This window comes from Callionymus lyra, chromosome 5 (assembly GCF_982586985.1).
Source record: "Callionymus lyra chromosome 5, fCalLyr1.hap1.1, whole genome shotgun sequence".
Taxonomy (NCBI): Eukaryota; Metazoa; Chordata; class Actinopteri; order Syngnathiformes; family Callionymidae; genus Callionymus; species Callionymus lyra.
Genome location: NC_141822.1, coordinates 16,635,191 through 16,651,813, shown reverse-complemented (window position 1 = coordinate 16,651,813; position 16,623 = coordinate 16,635,191). Strand labels below are relative to the sequence as shown.

The window sequence follows — 16,623 nt, the reverse complement described above, 5'->3', positions numbered from 1 at the left end:
AAAGCAAGTGGTCAAATAATGACATTATATAAAGTCTAATTTTCTACAGTGAGCGAAAGAAACAAGTGTTGTCATTCCAAACACAAGTAGTAACTAGTTTACGTTGAGTCAGTAGAGGCTCAACAAAGAGTATCCAGAGAAAGAAATATTCATGTTGAAAAAAACCTTCAAAAAAGTACTAATCTGATTGACAGATGTCAGTCCAGCTAAATTTGTTCACCACCCATACATCCACTTTAATCCTCCATATTGACTCTCCACTAACATAAGACCCGCCCCCAGCAAACTTGCCTAAATTCGGTCACTCTGGTAACCAAAGCACTTCTGGAACAAACCAGACAGATTATAGGAAGTTACATCATAATTACATCCTGACATATGACATCATCGAATAGACCAGGTATGATCAAAAAGTGCAAAAACTTGTCATAAAATTCCGGGATGCGAGTCCACTTTGGGTCAGGTTTTCTGTGCTTCAAGTGGTGCCAGCAGTAGGATGACATATGTAATGGATGTGAGCGTCCAGGGGTCAAAGGTACGTCAGTTTGTTCAGACAAAAAAAAAAAAAGACTCAATAAAACAATGTCAATAGTTTCCATATTTAATTATCGACAAATGTTTAAAACCACATGAGGGACAATACAGGCGATGGTAGGCTTTTTTTTTCTTTTCATAAATAACCCAAAATATTAAAGGCCTTAGCAACCGAGACATATTTGAAGCCACCAACAGAACCCGCAGGTGAAAGAACTGCATCGATGGCGTCACTTTGTTCAAGCGACAGGATCAGTGCGGCGCCACTAAAAGCAGCCTAATGGATTCTACGGCAGCACAACGTTGTTTTTTTTAAGAATAACTGCAGTTTTTTTATTTTAAATATCTATTGATCTACGACTGAGTGCTAAGTTAATTTGTCCTTCGATAAGGCAGGTGACACAGACGGTGGCAGTGCATGGAAAACAAGTTGCAGTTCAGTGGCGAGAATATTTAAAATTGGCATCGAACACGTAGCGAAGGCCTTGAGTGTGATGGCATGGAAAGACGAAACATGTGTAACGGAAGCGCGTCGTGTGTGTTTTTCTAATGCTAACGTTGATGAGCAGCAAATATTAAAGAACAAAAGTTGTATCACAAGTTAAAAACTGCATTAAACAGATTGAAATATATTACTTACAGTGCATTAAAAAAAAGTTCATATTTCAGTCAAGGTGGCTCCTCTCACATGTAGGACTTTACACGCGTTGGCCACCGGGGGCAGCAAACACAACAAGAAGGAATAGAAATGACATAATTAAACATGAAAGGCGAACATTGCTTGACCGGGTCGTCGTCTCGTATTCTTGAACAAATCGACGTCATGAGTTGAAGATAAAAACGGTATGAGATTGTCATCTGTGGAGGCTTTACTAACGCGGGTACATTCAAAAGCTGATGCTTCCTCTAATGCGACTGTAGAGAGTTGATATTTAATATTACGCAAACAGTGACATTCGGTGATTGTTTTGGTTTTTTCTAAAACGAACGGCGCTCTCTCGCGACACGTTCTCAGTGGAAGGACTACATTTTCTCATAAGGTAAAACAGCTGATATGTCGAGGTTTAAACGAAAATAAATGCTATAATCTGACATTTGGAATCATCTTTTGACACGCGTGTCAGTTATGGAAGAAAACTTTCAATCCATTTTTAAGTTGATAAAGTCATGATTCTTCTACGTCTGCGAGGGACAACTACGCCGAGAAGAGCGGGTGTGGGCTTCACAAAAGGTCCTGATGCGGGTCGGAGGGTAAGCCTCTCACTGCGGCGGACAGAGAACCTACTAGTGCATATTCACGGGTCTCAGTCAAACGTCTCCCACCTCCGCCGGAGATCGTCTACTTTCTTTTTGGGGGGGGTGGCGGGCTTGGACATGATGAAGAGGTCGCTGAAAGGGTCATGAGTCAGGTTGCGTCCCTCTGCCTGAGGCGGCTTGTCAATGTTCTGGACGGTGGCGGGGAGAGGTTTGGAGTTAGTAGCCAGACTGGACAGGGCGTGGTTGCTGGCGGAGGCGTGAGGGAAGGGGTTCGGCGAGGACGGGAAGATGGACTTGAGTGCCCCGTAGTTCGGCGGCAGGGTGGAGCTCACCGGCGAATGTTGCCGGTGGAGGGCGGCGTGCGCCGAGTACGCCTGGGGTTGTGGGTTCGTGTGCAAGTATGACCCGGTGTGGGAGATGAAGGCTGCACTGAAGGGGTTCCCGCCTATGGTGGGAGGAAAGTGCATCTGGGGGGAGGTGTGAGGGAGCGGCTGGGTGAAGGGGTTGAGCGACGTCTGGGGGTGAGCGGGGAAGGAAGGCAAGCCCTGAGGGTGAGACCTGAGCGGAAGCGTGGGTTGCGTGGACCGACCGTCTCCCCCGTAGCCCGCCGAGATGCTGGTGGACTGAGACGAAGTGTTGAGGGGGTCCAGGAGACTCAGCAGGTCCAGACTGTCCTCGCCGACCTTGTGAGGCTTCAGCATGTCTCCCTCCGAACTCATGATGAGGGCCTGCCGAAACTCCTGCCCCCCCGGTGTAGTCCGGCCCTCGCAGAGCCCTGTGGGTTTGCAGGGAGGCGGGATCAGAGGGGGCGCGAGGACCGAGCCCAGCTCGGGCGTCTTCCTGCCGTGAGGACGCGGGATGGTGATGTTGCCTGAGGCGGACGAGTCCAGCGGCTCGGAGATTTGGCTGAAGAATTCGCTGCCGGGCGGAAAAGCTTCCGTCTGGACCGGCAGCTGTACGGAAGGGGGGCGGGGGGGCGGAGCCACAGGAGGCTCCTCCCTCCTCATACTGACCAGCTTGTTATACGGGTTGGAGAGCTTCAATCCAGGCAGCGTCCGAGAGTGTTCGCTCAGGTCCATCCTCTGCCGGAACACAGAAGAGAAGTTTTACAAACAACTTGGTTCAGTGTTGGCTAGAGATGTGCATCGACAGGAATCTAGAGTTAAGATACTTGTGACTGCTTTCATTTGTTCTGAAACTAAGATATGTCCCAACATTAGCTTTAAAAGATGCTACAGTCGACTGTATCCTCTTGTACAAAGTCATGGTTGGGATCTCGTACTATTTCTTTGTTCCTTAAGCTGCATTAATGACTGCTGCCACCTAGAGGCCAAGTTTAATTAAAACAAACACTGTGAATATTTGCATGTTAATTATAAATACAAGTTATTTTGTTTTATACAAACTTGATAGAAATTTTAACCAAAAACGACTATGATTAAATTTCAAACCCCAAAAAAATTAAATAAATAACTAAATATCGAAACATTCATGTGGATCATGAAAAAAATAAATGGCCATGTTTGTGGACAAGTGGACTTGTCCTTGGACTCACCTGGTACGTGAATTTGGTTTTCAGCTCGTCAAAATCTTTGGGCGTCCTCAGATCCTCCAGACTTTTGGCCAGAGTGATGGGCTGAGTCTCGGGCTCGTCCTGGCAGCCGAAGATGTCGGTGAGCAGGTTGATGTTGGAGAACTTCTCCATCAGAGGGCTGGGGGGCGCCGTCTGACTCTCGGCGCCCCCGAGATCATGATCTCCTTCAGCCTGCTCGGACTCCTTCAGGGAGCGATACGGTTGTGGCCTGTTGGGACAGAGGAAACATTAACTGACCACCAGGGGGCGTTTGTGGCTTTGGAATAACAAAATCAATATTAAGCTAAAAACTCAAGACTTTGTTTTTTCATCTTTCAAGGGAAGATTTAAATATTTGAGGGGGTGTGTACCGTGATGATATTTCATGTTTAGTAAAAAATGATTGATTTGAGAAAACGGTGCATACAGAGGAGACCACTCGAAAGGGACGGAGAAGAGAAAGCTGTCGGGAAGTGCAGCGACGGAGTCGTCGTCGTTCTGTATCTCGTCCCCGGACGAATCTTCGGACAGAAAAACTGTGTAATGGCGGGTAGGACGCATAGGACTTTGAAGAGAAGAAGGAGGAGGAGGAGGAGGAAAGGACAGTGAAGTGACAGAAAAGAAAGAAGATAGTTTAAGGTTAGTGAATATGTTCTTAGAATGTGTCTTTTTTAGCTGCTGAAAGTACTTCCTGCTGTTTGACTTCATGTACGTGAGTGAAGATTATGAAGCACTTCTAAAATCTAATAAAAGATTCAACCATGAACATAAAACACTATTCTTGTCAAATATAACATTTTGGTTGTTAAAACTTTTGAATATTAGTATGTTAATGCAAGTGCAAACTTGAAAAATAAACAAGTTTGTATAGGTAAATAAACCAATAAGCCCATTTGTCATTAACCTCGCCCATTGAGTCAGAGAAATATTTTATTTTTCATAAATCAATGTCGATAGAAACGGCTGATTTGTTTGAAAAAATGGCTGGAATAATCTCATAAAATGTTGTGATTCATCAACTTAAATGAGTAAAATTATGAATTCAGTCCAAGCCATCAGAGTCGGGTCATGCAAAAACATACATAGGTAGTTGTTTATAAAATATTGGCTAATGTGATTAGGCTGTTGCTCCTAAGCTTTGGAAAGATCTTCCTCTCTCTTTGTGTTTGATGATCTACTGACTCTTTTAAGAAACATCTTAAGACGTTTTTATTTGTTCAGGCTTTTCCTTGATTTTCTGGAACTCCTGTTGTGTTATCATTTTTATCTTGATCTTTAAAGTATATATTTTATTGAATATTGTTTTGATTGTTTAAGCGCTTTGTGACCCTGGTCTGGAAAAGCGCTATACAAATAAAAATTACTTACTTACTTATGAAGGTGCATCACATAAATGTACATATCAAGAATTCCTAATATATTAAATAATAAACATGTTTTGCATTTATGTAGCAGCTAGATCATTGTGCAAAGACATAAAATGCAATTTTAAAAAGTTAAGTCGTCAATTTGATTTTCCATTAAATAAAAAAAGAGGATCTAAAATAAGACCAATTGACGTAATCCAGATCATCGAAATAGACCTGAGCTCACTTCTCAACGCTGGTCTCCAGAGTCACGTTGCTGCTCGGCCTCTTCAACAACATGGTTTGCCGAGCCTGTGGGAGGGAAAGAAAACTTCAGCAAGTCTGCAAACACATGTTCTGGACCTGCTGTGACGCTGGGCTCACCTGACCAAAGTGCATCGTGATTGGTCTGTTGTCGTCCCAGGTCGGCAGTGGCTCCTCTCTGCCAACTGTGGTGGTGGAGTTGAAACACGCCGGGTCGTCGTCGTCGATGACTGTGGACCCGCTTGAGAAGCCGTTCTCTGCATGCTCCTGCAGACGAGGGGTGAAGGGGTGAGAGGGGTGAGGGTGAGGTAAGGGGAGAGGGAGGGAGGCGGTACGTTGTGGCTGAGGCAAGATTCAGGAATATTCAGGAGCGTCGAGAAACTAACAATGAAGTCTTAATGTTCCATATTTAAATAGAAAATATTCCTCAATAACATTAATCATAGACAAAGACTTTTCACCCCAACATTAGAAAATACCTTTTGTTTTAAGCGACTCTTGACTTCCTTGATACCCATCTTTGCGTGGTCCTTGGCCTAACAGAAGAAATAAAATGAGACTTTTCACGACTTTAAAACTCGCACAAAAACAAAACTTACAAACTTGTAGGCGTTCTTCATGGCTGGGTTTGCTTTCGTCTTCACGGTGTTGAAGATGGCCCCGCCCCCTTTCTGTCAGGAGACCCCGATGTTAGATCAGGACAGATGTCGTACTGACTAAGTACTAAAAGAAGTCTAGTTCTGGTTGTTAATACAGACACTAACATAGCAAACAAGTGTTCAGTAAAGTTAGAATAATCTTGCAGGGATATTTTCCCTCATAAATTATTACTGCTGGAATAACTATAACTCATTATAAATGATAGAACGTTATTGATCCCACGGGAAAATCCATTTGGAAAATAAGATTCCAGTCACCACACGGCAGTCCGCAGGAAATGCAACCAACTGAATCAGACACCACATTAAAAACACAAAGACACAGTCAAAAAGCCATTTTCTTCCCAACTTGGCAACACCTGAGTTTGGGTTTACTGTGGTTAAAAAGCCCACCGTGTCTAAGCCACAAAGCATTATGGACCTTTTAGTGGCATGGAGCTAAATGACTTAAATAATAGAAAATGATAGCTCATTTAGATGTTTTGGAACTGCATATATAAGTTGCGGTCTTAAACAGTTTAACACGGTCTGTTGTCATCACTGCATTTGGAAACATTTAGTTACCAAAAACATTATTTAGCAACAATATCTAGACCCCCTCATGTTAAGAGTAGGTGAATGTGACCTGTTGTTGATGCGTGAGACTGGTTATATTCTACTTTTAGGAGAATTTTAAATGAACATTGTGGACAACTACCTTAAAACAAAGCTGAGCAGCTTCCTCCGGTGATCCTACCACACCGCGCCACAACTGACCTTCTGCTTAAATAGTCTTCCTTGTTCTTCAAAGTCTCACGGAGACTTTATTTGATGTTTTCTGGCAGCTTAGTTGTTCATTCGCTCCACAGAAGACTGTGCTTTGATCTCAACTGCTTTAAACTCTCCTGCTACTCAACAGTCACACTTCATAGAGAGAATAACAGACTTTGGACACAAATATGTGGAATAATAATTATCCCTTAAACTCCAAGTAGTGACCTGAGACTTCGCAGTAGCGTTATGATTTGGAAAAGCAATATAAGAACTCATGATAAAGAAGGTTGATGTTCTCAAAGTCAATCACAAGGGGAGCCAAATACTTTACCAGTGTAATTAGGTAAATGTATATTTACGTTATTCCATGTAGGAGTTCGATTTAGATTTCTATGTTTTGAATCTTGTCTTCAACATCACTTTTATCGTTATTTGTCGACATTCATAAGCTCTGTTCCTTATCTCATCTCATCTTTTCAAGTCACCATATCATCAAGAACATTCGACTTTGATTTTGAGCCAACCATCTGGCTGGCCACCTAAAATGACTTGGTGGCCTGGATTTGGCCCTCATGCCATGAGTTTAGCACATGCATTTCAAGCAATTTGTACACTTTATCAGCTTCAAAACATGATATTCATGGAAAAGACTTGGGTATAATTTTGATTGAAAAACTTCGCTCAGTTATACCACACTAGCTATAAATACCAGGCACTCATCAAAAGAGGGAAAACCCCATAATAAAAAGAAAAAAATGATCAGAGGGAAAAATAATCAACAAAGTTTGAGTTATTATAATGTTCTAAAAAGTTTTGATTACAATTAAGATGATGCTCAGAAGCAACTGTACTGAGGTTCTACCTCTAAAAACAAAGATGCAGGTAAAACAAAAAAGCTAAAAATGTTTACACTCTTAATGAATTAAAATGTAAAATTAATGGTGCAACACTTAAAGGATGAAATAAACAATTCAATTTAGAAAAAGATTTTTAAGTATGATAACAGGAACAAAGAAAAAAAAGACAAGCCATTTTAGCATATGCTTTCAAAAAGTGTAGCTGTTGCTTTTCCTTAAGATTATATTTTTGAATAAAACGACAAAATAGTAGCACAACAGCAGTAAAATCACAATTGCAAGTTCTGAGTTAACTTATTCACTTACCTTCACTGTGAAAAGCCACTGATGATAATTCTTGTCGCTGCCTAAAAAAAGAGAGAAACTACCAGTTATCATCATTAACGCTCAAGGTAACCATGACACTCTTCTGCTCACCAGCATATTCCCCAATGTTCATCTCTTCCTCGAAGACGTCACTGAAACCTTCTCCTGCGTTCAGCAGGTCCAGTCGCCCATCGATGAACTACAGGGAAAATTCTCAAGTTCATAGAAATTCCTAACAAAAAAGTCAAAAACGGTCCTACTTGTTTAAACAGCTGCAGCTGGATGGCGTTTAAGAGAAACTGTTTCATGGCACTGGAGCGATGGTTGATAAAGGTCTCCTCATTGAAGGTAATGGGCTCCCCCTGAATACAATATGGTTATTGAACATTCAACAGAAACGTTTAATATAAATGTAGAATAGTCCTGACAGGCTCAATCTGAAGGGCGTTCCTGTAGCTTCCGAACAGCGCCGCCTGGCTCTTGAGAAAAGCTCGAGCCACGCCATCTCCCGTCGTGGTCGAAACCTTCTTCAAGCGGCTTTTTAAAGACGAAACCTAAAAGGAAGTCAAACATGGTCGCACACATTTGTTGCAAGAGGCTTGGATTAGTCACATGGTTCTTTAAAAGAAGGTAAAAAACATGGAGGATCCATGTTCCTGCTCCTCACCACGTCATTGGGAAGACTTTGTAGGTCTTCGTAGGGGGTTTCAAGGGTGTTCGTGTCCACGTTTAACACTACAACATCGTCCAGAGCCATCCCTCGAACTTTCTGCAAGACAAATTAAACATTTCAGGACAGATTCATGTTCACAAGTAATCAATACATGGATATTATTTTATGTGGTCTACCAAATGGTTGGCTCATATCAAACTAGATTAATGTTCATGTTGATATGGTGACTAAAACACATACCAATGTTTTATAAAAGCTAAAGAAAATACTTTAACAAAGTAAAGAATAATACTGAGGCTTCTTATAAAATTAAAAATAATGGTAAAGGAATTTCCTCTGTGAATGTTTGATTCAGGAGGACAAACACACAGAAATATAACCTCCGAGAGTAAAAAAAATAACTTTACAATCAGACTTTTATTTACTGTTATGGACAGATGTAAATATACATTTTGTCCGGCCCAGATTTAGACAGTTAAAGGATTTTGTCTCCTTGTGTGATTGCATTCAACACCCCTACTACTGTATATAATAAAACAAAAATATTATGAGTTACCATCAACTCATTAAGCTCCTGGAATAACAAGTATCACACGCTCAGTCTTGGTTTCTACTCATTGTAGATGTAAAATGAATGCATGTTTAAACAAATTCGCACCTTTCAAAAACAAATAATTGAGTCGTCCCATTTCCTGAGAAAAGTTCACTTAGGGGTTATTTTAAATAAAGATGTAATCAGCAACCATCAGTCTGGGATATTTCTATGCATCTTTTGCAAGTTCTCACAAATTGATGAATACAATGTGGCTTGAGGTTAGCAGCACTGCTCTAACATACAGTATGTAAAACTATTGTTAGTATAATCTAACATTTCTTGTCATAGATCAGGTGAATTCATGGTGACTCAACACATTAAACAGCCTTAGTGCCGGAGACAGAAGCACACTCACCTCCATCAGGCTGGAATGTACTCCGATGAGGTATGGCATGGGAGCACTGGAAAGTAAAACACTCATGTGATGTTGTGTTTCAACACTAGTTAATGCATTAATGATGTGGACAGCTGGGGTAAAGTGCACTCCTGCTCTTCTTCTATTTGAAAGAACATCCATACGCATCGACAACGAGACTCGACTGAACATATTCTCCTCAGAAATGTTCTCTTGACTTTAACTATGAGTGTTGAACTTAATTGTTCATGTGGTAACACTTGTGCAGGCGAATGCAAAACCAGAAAACCCCAAAGAGAATAGCACATAAAATGAGAGTGTTCGTGTTTTTCAAGTGTAAGTAGGAATGACATGTGTATAAAGACACAGATTTAACTGTAGCTAACATTGAAAATAGTAACTTTATGCTTATTTTATATCGTTAAACGTGTGTTTGTGGTCTGCAGGAAGCTAAATGTTTGTTGAAAAAACTATTACTTATGGGTTATAAACTATAATTATAACTGTAAAGTTATCCAGCATATTTACCACCATCACTGAAGGCAAGCTAAAAATGGTTTTGTGAAATTGAAATTAAATCTTCTCTTGGCGTTTCTTCTGACCAGAGGGTTTATTATAGGTTAGGATCACCGCTGATGACTCAACTGAACCGATCACTGTCAACACTCGGGTAATCAGACAAAAATGTAGACTGGCATCTGCTGCTCTCCATGTGCGCCTGGTCTGGATCGAGTTCACTCGAGTCTGTTCAACACGTGTTTGAGTGTCGGCCAGTGACTCACCAGCAGTAGTCTAATAGATGCTGAGGCAGGACTGGAATGTAAACATGCTGCCAGTGCATGGGATACAACATTGCTGCGGATCCATGGACACACGCAGTTAACTGTGGACAGAAGTCAGATGTGTCAGGTCAATAAATGTTTGACTGATGGCGAGCGGGTTAACACCGTGGTCAGTCGTCACATGCACGTGGAGATAAACGGAGAATTGAAACTTACAGTGCTTAGTTTGCTACAGCAGATGAGGATACGACGTTCATAAAGCATACTGGCGTACAGATGAAGCATATTGTTGACGTCCACAGCTACAAAGTATTCGGTTAGGTTTCTCTGCCGATGAAAAAACAAAACAAATATTAGTCGAACCAGAATAGAAAAAAAGTTTAGGGAAAATAAAATAGCTGTGAACACATTCACAGTAAATTCCTCGGAAGTCAAAAGATAAAGATTGACCAACAAAATACTTATTTTCATCAGAACATGCCAAGGTCAGCAGACTTACATTTTCAGGTATGCTGGGGAGTTCACTTGTTTCAGGCACAGTGAAGAAAGAATGCTGGGAGCATCATAAAACAGAGAGGAAATGGAACATTACTGAGTTGGAAGGAATTTTTATTCCTTGATTTCTTTTTATATTCAATGAAAGAATGTTTGTGTTGTTTAAAAAAAAAACTCACCACGCCAAGATGGACAGGAACTCCAGGGTCAGGAATGGGCAGTGTATGAAGGGACACCAAGAGTTCTTGAAATTGACATTCCTGAAAGAAACATGAAGGTTCAGAGACCAAACTATTTTCAATCCCAACTTGTTATTTACATCAGTTTCAGTAAATGTTTACATTTCTTTTACAACAATCGTACCCAATTTTTTTACCCAGTTTTGTATACATCTTACACATACTATTATAGACTTTTCAACTGTATTTAAACTACTTTCAATTTTAATCAAACAATTTTCAACTATAATACAACAATTTCCAACAATTTTCTACTGTAATCCAACAATTTCCAACTCTAATCCATCAATTTCGAATTGTAATCCTACAATTTTTTACTGACAAAAAAAAATCCATCTGTAATTAAACCATTTTCAACTGAAATAAATAAATAATTCAACTGTAATAAAAAAAATTTCAACTGAAATAAAATAATTTCCAACTGAAATAAAAAAGATTAGAGCCTTTAACAGTTCCTTTTTATTTCTATGACAAAAACATCAACAATAGGATCACGTGCACCCTCTCTAAAACCAAAACTATTTTAAATGTTTATGTTGAGTCAATGTTTGTTTAGATGTGCTTCGTTAATGTTTCAAACATAACATCATGTGCGTCCACAACACATGAGCACTTCAGAAATGTAAATTTCGTGTTCGTGCTTTCAATTGTTTCATGCTCAAGGGCAAATACACAATTGAAAACAAAACAGAGACACACCCAATCTCAACATGTGTTATCAAAATGGTGATATATTGCTAATTAAATCACTGTATGAGGATAAATGTCTACAAGTAAGATCAAACCATGGCACAGCATTTATGTGCACGTTTGATGATGGGATGACCTTTGACCTACCTGGCCTTTAATGGTATAATCTGCCAAAATATTCAGCAGCTTGTAAAAGACTTCAAACCAGGGCAGGTAGCTGAGAAAAGAAATACAAAAACAGTATAACGTATTTTAATAAACAGCCTCCGGACATGTTTCATGTGTTTGACTTTACATTCAGCACATTTTCTACGCATCAGCACTTTCCTTTGTCTTATCTGATGAATTATTCACTGAGGGTTGTGGACTGCTAAGAGCACAACATCAATTGTTCTCATAACGTATAGTTTCTCTTGAATTTCAAATTCAAATCACCATTATTTCTATCATATTTATCTCTATCATACTTCATTTCTGTAGCCCCTTGAATCCATGAGTTAATAATAATAACATTAGACGTTAATAACTGTTTTAATGGCTTTGTATTCTTTCTTTTTTTTAAACTTTTAAAACAAAAACAGTCGCCTCACCTCAGGATGCAGTAGCAGGTGTGCGCACCAGACGAAAGACGACAGAAGCCGAATCTGTGTTTGCTGTCGATGTCCGTCAGTACAAACGTAAAGTTTTGCCCAACTTGGTTGACGGTGAGGCTTAGAGGGAGAAAAGAAGAGGATGCAGAAATCTTAGTCTCGTGAGAAGATGCTACTAAACAAACCAAATCCTTTATAATCTTATCAACATGTTCATCGTAAGAACAAGTTTGTAAAGTGTTGGTTATGGCTAAGTGATGTTTTAAAGAGGAAATGTGTGGCCCTGTGAAATAAAGTAGTTGTTCATCCATTAATATTTTGTTCTGCCAGTCTGTGTGTTATGTTCTTTGTGCGTTTTTTTACCTGTCCATGTAGAAGGGGAAGCAGAACTTGGGCACGGTTTGAAGTGTTTCCTGTAAAGTTCAATTTGGGCAACGGATGAGAATAATCACGTTACGGCGAGCACGACATGGCAACACAATGAAGGGAAGTGGACTCTTGTTAAAATTGTATCCTTGAGTGCAGATGTGGCGTGAGCTAGCATGTGAGCCGCTTGTAGAAAGATATTAAATAGAAAGACATGGAGAGAGAATATTACCAACCTGGTCAGTGTAATCTACGGGGTACTGCCTTCGCACCTCCGGTCCTAGAACCAAAGGGATAAAAATGAGTTAATGTGACATTAAACTAAACAAAATATTATTTTAATTTAATATTACAATTATTGTTTCGTATGCATGGAGCATTTTGCAAACAAAATCAATTACTTGGACAAAAGCCTGGTTTAAAGCCCTCTGTGTTTTTATAAAAAAGATTATCGTTTTTCTCTTTTTTTGTCTTTTGACATCATATCAGCAGCAGCAGCAGCGTCAGGTGGGAGGTGCAAGTAGGTCAGGTTTTGTGTTCCTGCAACATTTGATGCCACTCAAAGTTATTATGTTCCCGAAATAAGAGAGAAGGTGATGCTTCTTCTGTGACACCCCTGATACAATTCCACATCTACCGTTTCCTTTTATTCTGTAGATTAAAATCACAAGAGTAGGTTAATCCACCAGTTTACCTCGTCTTGTTGGTAACTGGAAACTAATTGTCACAGCTGCAGATTAAGTGAAACTGGCAGAAGTTAAAAAAAATCTTGTCAGGAAATGACAACAGGCACAAGTGGGAAGAAATTCTCAGAAACAAGCATCTTTTCTTCGCTAAAGAGGAAATGAGTCACACTCGCTCACACAGAAAATGTGTCTCCAGAAGACCAGACACGTGGACATTGCAGCAGTTGACTTGTGACCCTTCATCACAGTCCGATTGGTTTTTTTTCCTTCAGTGACGATGGTTAATATACTGGACATTTCACAGTAATAATTACAGTTTATAACTCTGAAGTAAAAAGCTTGTTTTTCATCAGCAAGCCGAGTATATAACTGTATACTAAATAGTTGGACACTTTAGACTTAAAAACTTCAGTTAGAAGAAACAACTCTGAATTCACTTTTCCATGGATTAAATTCTACGTGCCTAACCCTCATATACTGGACATTTGTTTTATTTCAATTTTTTCTCTGATTATCTGATTAGAGGAAAATACAGGCAATGTGAATAAATAAATATTATGTGGCTTTGAGCAAAACCAAAACCATCTTTAGTCAAGCTCACAATTATATAAATCAGAAAATTGTTGTTTTTAATATCAAATTACTCACCAGAGCTTTGTGTGCCTGGAATTGCCACCTCCATGTAGACCTCGAAAGTGGAATCCGGGCTCTCCCTGAGTGAAAGAACAAGTCTAATTGAGAAGATCTTTGTATCAAACAAATGATAGTATGTCATTAAGTATATATAATTACTGTTAGTAAGAGTTCAAACATGGCAGAGCAACATGTGAAGATCCGATCAACATCCACAAGATCTTTTTCCCGTGAGAACAGGAACATCGGTAACAAAGTAGCATAAACAGAGATTAACTGGTAGTACTTCAAATATCAAAAGTTTGTGAAACTGAGATATTCTTCTGTACATTTTATTTAGTTGGCAGTGAATAAAGTGCTCATTTAAAAGTAAAAATGTATAATATCGATTTAAATCATTTAATCAACTTTTGCAATGATGCAAACTAAGCACTTTTTACACAACGGATGGCTTGTTTTCTTTACCAGCTCAGCAGTTTTGTTGGATTAGATAGACTTTATTAATCCCTCTGGAGATCTACTTCAGGAAATAAGGTGTTCTCACACACATCAAAAGACTTAAAAGCAGACGGAATTAAGCTTTTAACCGCAGCCTTCAGTGGAAGTTTCTTGATCTATTCATGTAGTTAAGCATCCTAGATTTGTTAAGGCATTAACTAAAGTCCTGGAGATCACATTACCGTCCACATATTGATCGGTTAAATCAAATCTCAAGGTGTAATCTGTCCGACACAGAATATTGGTATGACTGTCATGGGTTGAGCGTGAGAAACCCCCTGCATGTCAGAAGACAGGCTCTTGTCTACTAGGTGTAAACAAACAAAATAGATAGATATTTAATGGCATAATGTGCTAGAGTTGTGGATTTGGTTGAGGAAATTTGTGAAAATCCGTTATTTATGTACACTCAGAATCCAGACGAATGGTTTCTCTTGCCCAAGACAATGTCATGACATTGAGAGCTGATGTTGAGGTCCATTGTTAAAAGGATAGAATAATAATAATTGTTTCAACACAATGGTTTGGCCCAGTTGTGGAAGAGAATTTCCAAAGTGATCTACACTGAAGGTCCCAAGATGCCTGCAGATAAGGACCACAACAGAGAGCCTGTTTGTTGTTATATTGCCTTTAACAAATAAGATCTGCTTATAAAATTAAGAAAGCAATAAAATCCAGAATCAATACATTCATATATGAGTTTATACGATGAACAATGTTTTGTTTGCATGTTTAAAAGAATGAAGGAAAAATGAATTCAGTTATGGTTGTTGTTGTTGTTATCTGGGCGAACTAGAACATGTGCAAACAACCCATGTATTTTAAATATAGTGTGTAGTACATGCACAAATGTGTACTTGTGTGTTTGTAACGGACAGGATGGAGCAGCTGGGAGGAGACCAGCAACAACATTTCATCTGGGACCTCAGCAGACTCTCCTAGACTAATGGCAACAAAGACGTGGCCGAAAAAAGGCATTACATTCTCCAATAATCCTTCCAAACCTGTCCAAGTAAAAGCAGTGTAACAAGAGCCAGAGACGGTTTTGTTTGTGTGGAACAGATTGTACCATGTTTGTGTCGCAACAAGTCAGGGCCTGGTACCATAGCAGCCCAATGACTCACCAGAACCCATGCTAACAGCAAGGACGCCGCGCTAACATGTTTGAGTAAATATATAAATGAATATACTCACTTGATTCTGGACCCCATCTTTCTTTCTCGGGCCGCTCCACTGGAGACGAAATCCAGTCGCGTCTGTCCGGAGGTGTTTTTCTGATGCTAACCTGTCACACAGACCGTTTCCCTACGTAGATCACGTTCGTGCCCGCGCGGCACTATGGGAAGTGAAGTTTTGTCTGTTGAGGCGGTAGTACAACAGAAGCCGAGGACTGAAGCATAAGAAAACGACATTTCCCACATAACCGAGTGAGCAGTAAGATCCCGTGATAAAACAGACCGGGTCGATGTTTACAGCTGCTTCAAAATAGATCATGAATCAAATCAAACGTTCACTTAAAGTCTTGTTAAATAGTGAAACAGCTACATTAGTTCGAGTATTTAATCATCGACCTTTTTTTTAATAAAAAGTAATTTAAGCATGTTTAATATTTGGAGAAAGTGCAAGACTAAAATTTCATTAAAAAAACAAAATCCTATGAATTCATATATTTATTTATTAAAATCACAATCTAGATATATGGCTGTTACTACACACTTAAACAATGAGAATAAATAAAGTCTTAGGCACAGATGTCAGGGGGTCGTATCTGGTCAAAAAAGTTAATTTTATTTGGTCCAAAATATTGTATTGCATATATTTTATTATTATTATTATTATTATTATTATTATTTAACTTAATAATGTCCTCTTAAGTTTATCACTCACAGTGCTTGTCAATATCATTATTTGAAAACACTTGTGACAATAACTATTACTTACTTACTTAGAATAAACAATTACAATTCTTCCCAAAGGCATTTATAAAGTAAAGCATGTTTAAATATTTTGCTTCTCAAGTGTGTAAAGGCAGATGAATAGAAATTCAGTTCTGGTATTGAAAATGTTGGCTACTGTGTTGTTCTCGGTGTTATCTTGATCTTTTAAGTATATACTGTATTTTATTGAGTTTTGTTTTGATTGTTCAAGCGCTTTGTGACCCTGGTTTGAAAAAGCGCTCTTCAAATATAATTTACTTACTTACTTACTTATTTACTGTTTGTCATATTTTGAAACTGCTGGACTTTTATTTACAACTATGTAAAGAAAAAAAAAAATCCTGTTTCAGGTTCAGATCACTGTAGGTGATGTGATTCATGGAGGCTATAAATCGACATTGCATTTAATTATGAAGACAATAATGGCACGAAGAATATATATAACAAACTTTCCAACATCCAACCTAAAACTATCTTACTATCTACTAGACCCATGAAGAGCTTCTCATCCACTTTTCTCAAAATATCAAGAGTT

The 16,623-nt window shown here is 39.2% G+C and overlaps 1 protein-coding gene across 1 annotated transcript; it reads right to left on the bottom strand.

The window, feature by feature from the left end:
* Positions 1-585: 585 nt before the first annotated feature.
* Positions 586-15,490, bottom strand: dennd1a (DENN/MADD domain containing 1A). The gene is made up of 23 exons (XM_087791159.1): positions 15,346-15,490; positions 13,669-13,733; positions 12,571-12,614; positions 12,332-12,381; positions 11,969-12,088; positions 11,526-11,595; positions 10,629-10,709; positions 10,454-10,507; positions 10,171-10,281; positions 9,955-10,055; positions 9,173-9,218; positions 8,217-8,318; positions 7,978-8,103; positions 7,810-7,911; positions 7,661-7,748; positions 7,550-7,590; positions 5,574-5,645; positions 5,454-5,510; positions 5,095-5,241; positions 4,958-5,022; positions 3,792-3,929; positions 3,347-3,593; positions 586-2,873 (listed from the first exon to the last, which is right to left on the bottom strand). The coding sequence occupies exons 1-23, from the start codon at positions 15,360-15,362 to the stop codon at positions 1,839-1,841; spliced, it is 2,979 nt and encodes a 992-aa protein (XP_087647285.1). The 5' UTR covers positions 15,363-15,490; the 3' UTR covers positions 586-1,838.
* Positions 15,491-16,623: the final 1,133 nt, after the last annotated feature.